General features: G+C 33.4%; 2 protein-coding genes across 2 annotated transcripts; both read right to left on the bottom strand.

Annotated features, from left to right (window-relative positions):
- Positions 1-61: 61 nt before the first annotated feature.
- LOC144840607 (leucine carboxyl methyltransferase 1-like) lies at positions 62-6818 on the bottom strand. Its single transcript, XM_078696484.1, has 9 exons — positions 6635-6818; positions 3661-3749; positions 3335-3456; positions 2676-2817; positions 2446-2548; positions 2005-2227; positions 1327-1510; positions 331-385; positions 62-200 (listed from the first exon to the last, which is right to left on the bottom strand). Exons 1-8 carry the CDS (start codon positions 6685-6687, stop codon positions 357-359), a joined length of 945 nt encoding a protein of 314 aa, XP_078552610.1. The 5' UTR covers positions 6688-6818; the 3' UTR covers positions 62-200; positions 331-356.
- Positions 6819-7091: 273 nt separating this feature from the next.
- Positions 7092-9423, bottom strand: LOC144839719 (transmembrane protein 11, mitochondrial-like). Its single transcript, XM_078695185.1, has 2 exons — positions 9322-9423; positions 7092-8696 (listed from the first exon to the last, which is right to left on the bottom strand). Exons 1-2 carry the CDS (start codon positions 9339-9341, stop codon positions 8183-8185), a joined length of 534 nt encoding a protein of 177 aa, XP_078551311.1. The 5' UTR covers positions 9342-9423; the 3' UTR covers positions 7092-8182.
- Between the last annotated feature and the right edge of the window lie 3848 nt (positions 9424-13271).

Here is a 13271-nt window from a genome sequence, read left to right on the forward strand (position 1 = left end):
GAGGTATAGACTTGAGCTAGCGTGTTGGGCTAACTATTTAGTTAAGGTTGGTGATGACATCACGACATTTAAAGGCTTCATTTCTTTTATTGTTCAAGCAACACTTATATATTATTAAAACCAATCACTTCAGATAATAAAACATTTCAAAAACAACATCAGCCAAATGTTTCTATCCACGTAAAAGAAAACCCACAAACCTGTGAAAAACAAGAAAAGTTAATTTAGAATGATAGATACATTTCAACATAAAGCAGTATATACTGTAGCCTGTCTTACATAATATTGCGTACTCACACAAGACAATAGTGAGAGAAAACAATGAATTACCTCATATATACCATACAAGTTTAATTTCAGCTCTTTGGATTAATACTTGATAAACCTAATAAAACAAAAGGATTAAATTATATAGGGTTTATGCTATGTTAACAATCAATATAAAGAACTCTTTTTGACATAGCATAAACTTTCCAATAAATTATAGTCAATACTTTTTATTGACTATGAATAAATACAGTAGAATCTGAATTAAGGGTCTAGGGTAAGGACTGTAAACCATATGTCTAGTCCATTGCACCATAGAGATATTATAGTAGTTCACTATAATATCTCTATAATTGTACACAAAATGCTTGTGTGCACTTTTAAGAACTTAGTACATCTTTCGAGATGAGTAGGGGTTACTAGTTCACACAACCACTGTCACACACAGTCACTCTAGTAGGCCTCATAGTTCAGTAATAATCAATAGACGAAGATGAAGAAGGGAAATCTTCAGGACCAAAAAAAGTGTCCCTTATGGGTTACCCATTGTGTTCAGCATATATTCCTCATTGTTCGTTTCATGTGAAAGTGTCCCTTATGGGTTACCCATTGTGTTCAGCATATATTCCCCATTGTTCGTTTCATGTGAAAGTGTCCCTTATGGGTTACCCATTGTGTTCAGCATATATTCCCCATTGTTCGTTTCATGTGAAAGTGTCCCTTATGGGTTACCCATTGTGTTCAGCATATATTCCCCATTGTTCGTTTCATGTGAAAGTGTCCCTTATGGGTTACCCATTGTGTTCAGCATATATTCCCCATTGTTCGTTTCATGTGAAAGTGTCCCTTATGGGTTACCCATTGTGTTCAGCATATATTCCCCATTGTTCGTTTCATGTGAAAGTGTCCCTAATATGGGTTACCCATTGTGTTCAGCATATATTCCCCATTGTTCGTTTCATGTGAAAGTGTCCCTTATGGGTTACCCATTGTGTTCAGCATATATTCCCCATTGTTCGTTTCATGTGAAAGTGTCCCATGAATAGGGTTGTTACCAACCTATATTCTTGGAATCTTTATAAGCTGTACAGATACAGTAATGTGTTAGAAGCTGTTCAAGAAGTTCTGTCTCATCAAGAAATTCTAAACGCACTATTCTGTCTAAATCTGGTAAATGATGATAAATGTCCATCATATCTATTGCACAGCTACTCGTCCATCCATTTGATGTAAATCTTTGCTCCTAAAAGCAAAAACAAGTTGCAGCATTATTATTTTTTATTATTATTTATTCAGGCAAAAGATACATTTAACAACATATATTATCATTAACATTATATTATAACAATATATGGAGATGTAGCTTGGTGGTTAACAAGCTTGCCTTCTAAGATGAGGGTAAAGGGTTCAAATCCTGTATTTTTCTTTCTATTCATGTCCACTTCATAGGTTTAATTGGAAACAGAATTGGAACTCCTGTGGCGGAGTTGTGGCTTGGTGGTTATGATGTTTTGCTACCAATCCAAGGGTCCTGGGTTCAAGTCCTGTCATTCCACTCATAAAGACTTGTATTGTAATGAGACTTTGTTTATGTAGAGCATAATGTGTATACTTATGTTTGCCTTGTGAACAGGATTGCCACCTTTAAGAAGGATAGTAAATGAATTCGCTTATGGTTATCCTTGGAAATTTGCATAAATATATAAACAAAACAATTTTTTAAAAAAGACAAGCTACCTGAGTTTTTAGGCTTGAACAAGGTTCTATTCCACACAAGTCACATTTACGACTACGTAGGTTGTTGACCATCACTTGCCCGAATCGGTCAAGCATGTTAACCTGTTCATAGTTGACAAACACCGCCGAGTCAAACTTGCTTGAAATCCATGACAACAATGCATTTGATTTTTCCACCGGCATATACACTAGGACACACTCCGCAAGGAATAACGTTGGTAGGCTGCAGATAACAAAAATAAGATATAATTTATTAGCCAGCATAAACACAATAAATGCTTGAGTTACAAAATATAAACAGGCCTGATAAAGTACTAAACTGACAAACATAATAAATCACTTTATAGGCTAGCCAATCTACTTTCATTGGCTTAATAAACCTATAGGTCGTAACTAGCTCAAAGTAGATAAAACCAGAGTCAAAACAATAGAATTACCTACCCTTTGTCAATCCCACAACTATTTAATTTGTTCTCAAACTGTTCTAAATTTCTTAAATCTGCCCATATTATGTGATAATGTTTACAATGCAACTCAGCATCACCTAGAAAAAATTTGCAAAATATTCTATATTGTTTGAAGGTTTGCACGGCAAAACTCAATATATTGATATAAAGTGTGCATATAAATCGTAAAATAATTTTATTTCTAATTTGCCTTTTTTCACTTACTAATTTGCACATGTTCAATTCCTTCGCTCATCTCTGCCAGGGATGACATCAACTTATCTCTGCTACGAATTCTCTGACACTTTCTACTTGTGACTGCTCTAAAATCAACTTCAACATAACTGCTAGGAACCAAGTCTGCATCCTGTAAAGAATGTGCAACTTGGCAGGTTAGACTTAGACAGTGGTGTAATGGCTATGAGCACTCACTGGCTAAACCCAGGGGCCCCGGAGCTTATGGGGTGGGGGGGGGGGGGGGACCTGAGCAGTGCCCCAAGAAACAGAGAAAAAACAGGCATTAAAATATATCAAAAAAGGCTAAAAACTCCCGAGGCATTCAGTGTTGGAGGGCCACTTATGGTTCCTAAACCAGGGCCTCAGGTCTCTATGTTATGCCATTGCTTCTGAGTCTGAAATTTGTCTTTTACGTTGTTAGTATTCTGTTATTAGTGCCACAAATGAGAGTTTTGATTTTTGTTTTGTAACTAGATAGTGTGGGTGTTTGGGTTTTTGGGATGATTTTCTATAGGTAGAAATGAAAATAGGTAGATTCAATTTGAACTGGGTGGCTATCTATTATACTTTATTTAACACTGAAAATACTTGTTATTGCTTTTGTTGTAAAACTGCCAAGCTGTTATATTTGACATCATATACAGTACCTTCAGTCTCCATATAGTAGTGTCAAATCCAGCACCAAGACTCACAACCTGTCCTTTGCATTCAGTCAATCTAAGAAACCTTTCCAACAAAGTTCTTATCCCTTCAACTCGTGCATAATAGCCTGTTGTAAATAAAAATAGAAAACATTTGGTGACAGTTTTCTCACCTAGAAATAGGGTCAAATAGCATTTACTTTTTTAGCCGTCCTCACTGTTGAAAATTCAGGCCGTTATTGACTCATTTCAGTTGAGCTGATTCAGTCAAATGTTGGTCCGTATAATTGGATTATGTAGTAGAATAAAGTTTTTTATTTGTTATTGTTTACCTCTGTTTATTTCGGGTGCTTTCCTTTCTCCAAGTTTCACCAGTAAATCAATGAATGGATCCTTCCAATAACCCTTTTCAACAGCATATCTATATAAAAAAAAGAACACACATAAAACAATGTTTAAAGAAATATTAATACATTAATATAAAAAATTAATTAAAGATAAGTCAGTTGTTTGTGTTGTTAAGTATGCATCACTTATCATTGGAATTGAGAAGAGTTCTATTGAGTCCGATTCTACTCATCTCTTGCATAGCGGTAGACGTTATCGGTCCATCATCTCGTACAAATATGTTTCGTAACAGCCTTTATCCAGCTGCCGTTCAGGCACTAAATGCTTGTCAGTATACCTAACCGTACAAGAGTGATAACTTTGTAATGGGTTTTGTTTTTCATTTATCTGTTTTTGTATATCTCAGAGCAAACATAATTTCTATGTATATTTTATATGCAAATGAGAATAAATGGAAGTAATTTTCCACTGAAGAATGAATGAATGAATAACAGTCCTATTAAACACCACCAGATATCTACCAGAGCAACAAATCCTACCATCAGCAGCTTTGAATTGATTATTAATGATATATTACAAATTTCAAAGCTTATTTCTTTCAGAAAATGATAAAATTGAAGTTAAAAGTGAATTTCTCGCCGTCGCAATTCCAGAATCGAATGCGTTTGATCATCATAATAGTAACAAAACGAATGCGTTCATCTGTGTCTATTGTGTATTGTATTCAGTGGTCAACTGTGAGGCGCTACCGATGCATTTACAGTATTTGGTCAAATAAATATAATCAAAATAAATAACGCTTTTGTTACTCAGACAGCTCTCACAGCATTTATTTGGTCAAATAAAATCAGAAATTCTTTTTGTACACTATAACATTTAAAAATGAATAAAACTTAATGAAAAACTATGTTCACACAATTTGTCTTTTTTGTAGTAGAAATGTATTCTTTGGTTGATATATTTGTGTTCCTTCTTTTAATGAAACCATAGAATTGGCTACGGTCATTCCAGTAATCTGACACGCCCTTCTGTCAGCGATGGTATTCTATTTAAAATTATTCTTTCCGAAAGTTAATTATCATTTTAAAATTCTTTAGGTTTCCGTATGTTAAAAAAAGAGTAGAATCATTATATAATAGGGATATAAACTTTATCAAAAATAGGATAAAAAAGAAATCTGGAATTCTGTTTAGTTTACGCCATATTGTACCCCGTAATATTTTACTTATGCTTTATAAATTATTTATTCAATCAAATATTACTCATGGTTTAGAAGTCTGGTGTAGTACGTATAAGTCGAATCTATATCTTATTTTACTTATCCTAATTTCGAATTTCTTTTAATGGACCTCAACTTTGGAATATAAAATGTATCTCTTCAAGATTTAAATTCATAAATGAAATAATAAATAAATTTACTATTAATAATAAATTTACTATTACAAAAACATTAATGTTAGCCCTTGATTGGTTTATTTCTTTTATATAGTTGTTGTTTCTTTCTTATTTATTTTTTTTTAATAAACTGAAACGTAGTACGTCCTCGTTAGATGTAGGCCAACACTGCCGACAATCGCTCAGATGGTCTGAGATTATTTTTTCCGCGCCTGAAACAGAAACTTAAACAGGAAATCGGAAATGAAAACATCCATCAATGAGTAGGTAGGCGATGATTGTGTGAAAGCAGGTGTTACCCAATTTTCATAGATTTGCTATTTAAATTTAAAGATGTATCCGTCACCGGTTTCCTGTAACGTCGATTTCACAAGTATTCGATCGGAATCGGTTTCCTGTCGAAACCCATTTTCTTACGATAAAGCGATGTAATCGTAACAAAACTGGAATTGTTACGTCGACAGGAAAACAGCCTTTAGTGGACATTTACGTTGACATACCGGTGAACGTATGACCTTGGGATCTGACCTTGTAACTAGTAGCGCTCATCCGTGTAGCTATTCTACGGCGCTGGGCCGGTGGAAGTACACAGACTTTGGCCAGTTTGCAAATATAATTTTACTGAAGTTCACTTTACTACGTTTCAGACTCAATCGACTCTTCGGATAGGAAGGCTACTCACAAACTATTACTACCGTGTGTGCGATAGGCAGCACAACGAAACCGACAAGGCTAGCCGCGATTGACCAATTGCTCTATTTCAGAGATCATGCTGGTTATTGGATCCCAGACGCTTTTTGACTAATTTATTTTTGTGACAGGAGTCAAACTTTGATTAGCAAAAGCTATTTTTTGGCTCCTTTTCACATATTGTACTGTATGTATATGTGAATAAAGTTGAATGAAAGAACATTTATATTTCTAGACAGCAGATGTAATGAATTACTCAATCTGATTTACATTTTAGTTTAGTTAATTTAATTCAATATTTTTCCTTAAACAAACATTTTATTGAAATATACTGTTGTCTCCTCAACTATTGTTGTTTTCAACTTCAATAATTAAATACCATAATTCTTCTGTCACCTTTATTAGCTATAGCAATTCTACGTGGATGATAAGAAATGATACATAATTGACGAGGGTTAATAATCCCATTTTCTTCTATCAATTCTTTCGATTAATCTTTCTTCACTACTGAAAAGTTGTAGTTTGTGTGCACTTGATACAATGATGTTATCATCCTCATCAACTACAACTCCACATGATGGATTCACCACCATACCATCTTCTCTACCTTGATTGATAAGTACATTTTTTGTAGACATGTCTTTATAATTATTATATATTGCAATTACTCGTCTTATTTGTTGGACCCCATCGTCTCCCGCTTTGGGCCCGATCGTCCGTGGTCCCGATCGTCTGTTCCCCATCTAGGCCTAGTACTACTAAGTTGGGATAGATAGGCTGTCATCTGGTGGCCTAACTATCTATCTAGTAGTAGTAGGCTAGGCCTAGGCCTATGTTAGTTATGGGGGCCTAGCTTACGGCAACTCTACTCACCGTTTGCACATTGATGCATCATCATTTGTCGCCTGTATAGCTTCATCACTCATTATTACATAATTTAGTGTACAGTAATTTAATTGTACGCAACTTTAATTTTAATTTTAATTAATTTAGCCTAGTTTTTAACATTACAATCTTTATATCATCGTCGAGCTATATTTATTTTTGTATTGCTCCCTCTATCGTTCAATTTGATTTGCGTCTTTGCGTGTATAGAGCACACCCTCTATATTTTATAAAATTCTATTACTGTAAGTGTAATCATTTTACAAATCATTTTAATGACAAAAAGGTACATATCAATATTATATATTAACTATTTTTGATAATTTTAAAATCTATTAAAATCAAAATATAAATTATTCATTGGGAAAAGGATGATCCCGACCTCAGACGGTCACTTTAAATGTATGAAATAAACTAAAAAAATGCACATAAAATTATATCATATATATTTCATTTATTTAAACTCATTTTCTCACAAAATAATTAAGCCTAATAAACAGCTTGTCAATAGACACACATTTCAATTATTTAGAGAATAATATTTTGAGAATTCATTCCAAGTTTAATGGCAATCACTATTATATGCAAATTGCTTCAATTTCATTCATTTAAAAGGCAATAAATCTTATCTTTAACAGTCCTGTTCACTACTGTAGTTCACATTCAATATTTCTAGCCTGAGCTAACATATAAAATCAAATGCTTATTATGAACTCATTTTGGTGCCTTGGCATAGACCTGGTTGTTATGTGAAACAGTTCGAAACTGGTGCTAAATTCACTGGACACAAAGGTAGGTAGCTGGCCTGGAGTGGTTTGCACAAGGCAGTGATGATTACATCAAATGATATGCTATGTGTTAAGCTCTGATTGAAAATGTTCATTGGTTTGAAGATAGTTACGTTATTTTAAAATTCTATTTTCACAAACCAATTTAGTAACTGACCTGACTGACAGTTTCAGTGCTCATTTCAAGTTCAAAGTGGGACCAATCCAAGATCAGAGACAGGGCAGAGGATGGAAACACCAGACGCATCAAGGAGGCAATATGGATCAGACGAAGAGGGGAGAAAACCATGAACCAAGACGAGGGCGCCCATTTTCTGAGTCACATATACAATCCTTATGTTAGGCAGTGAAATGAGCACTGAAACTGTCAGGTCAGTTACTAATTTTGGTTTGTCAAAATAGAATTTTATAATAGTGTTAAGCTCTGTCTACATCAAATACATCTACTAAACTTTATGTGACAAAAAAAAATATGAACACTATGATGTTATATCACTACCATATTTGGGCATATCACTACCATATTTGAGCACATTTTTTTTGATAGTGTAGACAGCTTTAGCTTTAGAAACAGAAATCTTGAACTGATGACAGATTAGATTTTTTGGAAGACGCCCGATTATACAGAAACATTAAATTTAATGACTTGAATAAATGCATTAAACACTCTCAAAACCTTCCGAATTCTTAAAATATATTTTCTGGATTTTTATCATCCAATTTGTTCCATTTCCCTAGATTAAAAGCTTCATTGTAAAAACCAGTGGTAGACTTTGTATCCTAAATACATGCAGGTCATTCCTGAGAGCATGTTGTGTAAAAGTTTCCGATATTTATCATCTTTTCGTACAAGTACGACCGGTGATGACGTTGATAGCGTGTGTAGCGGCAACTTCGACAACTTGCGTGTGTTATACTCTACTTGATATTTACAGCATGGATCAAATTGCCAGGAAACGCCATACAGCACGGCACAACCTATGCTTATTACTCCCATTGGTATGCAAACAAAATTTGAAAAACTTTCTGGCAACAAAAGAGGTGATGTGAGGGCGGTAACTCCGGATAGTACTGACATCTTGTGAATGCAATTTCCTACGACGATCCAACGTGCCGTTTCGTCACCTATACGTGACGGTTCGATGATGATTATTGCTTTCTGCGCTTCTAGAGCTTGTTCAAGTTCAAATTCAAATTGTTCTTGTGCATTTCCATTGTCATAGATTTCATGAATAATAGCACAATCGGTTCCCACTAGTTCTCTATAATTAAATAAATATTTTATGATTAAAAATTCTAAAATGGATTTATCATACAAGCACTATATTATTATTAAGTAGCAACCAATTACAACTTGAATCATACAAATCTATGCCCCGTCGGTAGCATCTAGTAGTAGTACAGTTTTTTATACATACAAAAAAATGTTAAAATGCATTTTTTTAACAATATATGCTCCGATGTTACATCATCGTCATTAAATTTATTTTGTCTACCAGAAACAAGTTAAAGATGATTAATATTTTATATCATTAAAAATGATGTTTATCATGTACTGGATAACATTTTATATTATAAACCCATAAAACCCCACCGGGCTCTAGCACGCACAGATTGGCATGATCGAGCTCAGCAGCTGCACATGCACTGAAGCATAGAGGGAGATTGTGAATAATTATATCCCTGCACCGACTGTGTGCATTTCTACCCGCCAACTAATCACACACAGCAGAGCACGACGCTAGCTTTCCTAGGCCTAGGAAAAACATGTAGGCCTACAAATTATAGTTTTACATATTTGAAAATTGTAAATAGACCTCCAAAACCTTAGAATATTTATACCTTCATAGTATTATAATAAAAATTTAATTTTCATTTCAAACAAACCTTTGTTTATCATCAGCCATCGCGCCAACAATAAAACTTTCTGTAATTCTAATTTCTGCAAACGAAAAAAACGTCTCTCTCTGGAAGAAACAGAGGGCGCTGTTATACTAAATCTGACGTCATTATACGAGTCTATTAGCACTTGATCATTTGTCTATTCCTCCAGAAAACCCTCTTACCTTTTATTTCAGGTGGTATGTAACAATGGAGTAATTACCCTAGCTATATAATATAGGTATATAAAAAAATACATACTGTACTAAAATAAATTTACTATCCATTGTGAAAAATAACAAATTTAGGAATAATAATTTCTTTTTTTATTGTTCCTGAAACGGACCAATCCTTGATCTCCGCAAGTTCATTTTGTTTCCTTTTTATGCCACATAATAGAATTCACGTTATACCAATTGGATCGAAAAGAAATGAAACAAAATTCACCTGGAAAATTGAAAGCAAAAAATGCTCAATCTGCCAGACAGTGGGGTTTGGATTATTTTGTCTTTTTATAATAAATTGCAGTATTTTATTGATTTATTTCATAACAGAATTGATTTAAAATGAAACAAGTAAGCCTATAATTTTTTTTAAATATTATAAAAACTTATAAAAAATATATATTATTACACATATCTTATTACAAAAACATTGGTAACTATCAATCTAAATTACCATATTATACATTATGATTTATTATATTTCTCTGAAACAAAAACAAAGAAAATTCTAGCCTCGGTAAGAAAAAAATGTGTTAACTTTAATTTTAATGAAATAAATAATTGCATTGATTGGAAATAGGCCTACTCTTTAATAATAATTTTATTTTAACTATAGTAGAATAAATAAAATACAATAAGGATCCAAAATATAAGTGGATCAAGGCTAGAATTTATAGATAGACGAATTTAAATTCCAAAATCATCTATCGAATAAAACTTTTGGCAGGGAGACGGATTATTGTGGATATTTACACGTGCCTATGTCCGTGTAAATAGTATAAGTTTGGTTTTAACCACGATGCGCGTAGAGAGCCAAGCCGAGCTAGAAAAAGGCATTGTGGAAGAAACGACATTTTGTGAGCGTAGAATTCGTGTATTTGGGAACTTATTTAATACTTCCAGTCTAGCTTTACATCATATATTGATATTGAAACATAATGGAATCAAATACCGCAAATGAGGTATCGAATAATGCCGAAGAAAATCAAGTAAATGAATCGGAAATTGTCGAACAGGCTGAGACGGAAAATTCTGGTCAGGAGGCTGCTGAGGGAAACGCCGGTGAACCAGACGCCGAGGCAACGAACGAGGAACAGGCCTCTGATGAACAGGCTAAGTCAGATGAACAGGCTAAGTCAGATGAACAGGCTAAGTCAGATGATCAGGTTAACTCGGGTAACGACAACGCAGAGAAATCAGAGAATGATGATAAAGATAAAGTAGAGAAGGAGGCAGAAGGTGAATCAGAAAGTAAAGATGAAAATTCAACAAAGAAGGAAGAAACTGATTCAATAGAAAAAATGGAGGATGAAAGCTCAGAGAAAAAAGATGAAGCAGAAAAAGTGGATGATACAGAAAAAGAAACTGAGAAAATAGATTACACTAGCCTTGCCCCGTGGTTCAATGAAGAACTTCATCGGTTATGCAAAAAAAATCAACAGCTTTACAAACGAGCTCGCGAACACAAGAACCAAACAAAAATCTGGGATGAATTCAAAGATCATCAGAATGACGTCCATCAAGAAATTCGCAAAGTAAAACGTGAATATCAGGAAAAAAATAGTTTAAGCGAGGATGACATGGCCAAATTGTCGACAAAATCGGCTGCAAAATCGCGGGAATATGGCCTGTTGGACTTTGATGTTAAAGTGATAACCGACGGACGAAACCTTAAGGAGCCAGAGAAAGGATCAAATAAACGAGACTACGGAGGCAACTGGGTGTCGCCGCAAGAGAAGAGGAGGAGAGAGCAGGCAATGAGGGAATACTACAAAATGTATTACTGAAGAATGAACTCTGAAAAACACTCATCAATAACTCAAACCCAGTCCAAATTGGCTATACTGCTATAAATCGGCCAATCATGACTCATTATATTTTTCTAAACAAGTTATGCAGTATATTTGGCCAATTTAATTATTTTGTTTAATTAGTTGATTTTTGTTAATTGTCATTGACCACACAGACACCCCAAACACTTCCGAATTGTAATTATTTTAAAGTTTAATACTGTATAAGACATTACAACTTTTATAATCAAAAGTATATTGTACTATTTATACATCAGTAAGCATTTTGTTTTGAAGTCCTATATGTAGGACGCAACTGTACTGTACCATATTTGGAATAAAAAATACAAAATTAGAACATGTACGTTCATCTAATGTAAAGTTGTAGAATTTGTGCTTCTTCAGTCAAGGTTAATAAGATACGTAAGAAATATTTAAAATAAAATAAAAAATACATTTTTGATTTATTTCCACTAGATCTACCTTTTCTTATTGGACAATGTATGATATTGGAATATTAATGTTTGAAATAAATTCCAAAACTTTTAAAACCTGTAATTATTGTACTGTCTCATGATTGTAGCATGGATATTGTGGTGCTGGATGGTAGTGCAAGTTTTGGTTACAATATAATATATTAACTGTGGCATGTTTATCAGTCATAATATTGGGTAAGGGGACCCTGTTTTCACACCATTCTTAAAAATTCATTTCTAAAACTACAAGTCTTGAGAGTTCATGTAATTTTTCTTGAAACTGAAGTGTTTAGTCTAATTAACTAAAAAAAATGTCAAAACAAGAACAAATTTCACACTATTGAATTTTATTGTAAATTTGCTTAAAGATGTATTGTCCCGCAAAACATGAAAAATAACAAATCAAATTTTGAATAGGTTACAGTATTTGAAAGTTGTTAAATTATTCACAAAAATAATGATTTTTCTTAATAGTGTATAAAAAAGCCCCAAAACAATGAGGTTCTGGTGAATACAATATTTATTTCTAAAAACGCCTGGGTATTTATTTTTTCAAGAGTGTTTATTTCGGGGGAGGCGTTTATTTTTTAGGGTGTTATATGGTAACAATCATGTATAATCAAATAAATACCCCATGGATTTGAAAAAATACAACACAATTAATATCGAGAAGTGATATAATACACAGTAAAAATTGTATCAAAATTCTTAGTAAATTGTAGGTCATGTCAATCAATGAATTCTACTACAAATAGAAATGTGTATACAATATTGTGTATATATACTGTATATTCAAAATGGGGAGGGCATTAATTCCAAGCGGGGCGTTTATTTGAATAAATATGGTAACTATTATGTGAGATTAAAATGGCCTATATTCAACAACAAAAAATGTTTTCAAATTATTTTTTCACGCAGACATTATATCTTTAACCTGTTGCCAGTCACATTTTCATTCATTCAAGTCATTTGGTGTATATTCAAAAACATTCGCACAGACTGGACTAAAAAACTGTAGTATTGGATGGTAATCTCTGCTGAAAAAACTGTACTGTACCTATATTTATGAATAATAATAACCTAAGCAAACAACACTGCAATACCATTTCTAAAGAAATTCTTTCATTAAATCTTATTGATTATTCTAAAATACTAAATTAAAACCACTTATATTATTCAAAAAAATAAATTTGAGACAAACTATTTTGTATATTGCATCGAGTATTAAACTGAGTAATAAATAAACCACAAACAAGCTAATATCAGCTAGAATACAATCACTATCTTGCATACAATATAATAAATTTATAAAATGTTTTAAGGCCTAAAAATTGCAGACTACTCCAATCTCTCCCACCCCTCTCTCGCCATTACTTCTGGTTCTCATCTCCATTCAAAAGGCTTTTTTTATAATCTTTTCTCATCTCTCGTCGTCATTTCACTCTCCATCTCCCTGACCCACACCT

This window comes from Antedon bifida, chromosome 4 (genome assembly GCF_963402885.1).
Source record: "Antedon bifida chromosome 4, ecAntBifi1.1, whole genome shotgun sequence".
NCBI lineage: Eukaryota > Metazoa > Echinodermata > Crinoidea > Comatulida > Antedonidae > Antedon > Antedon bifida.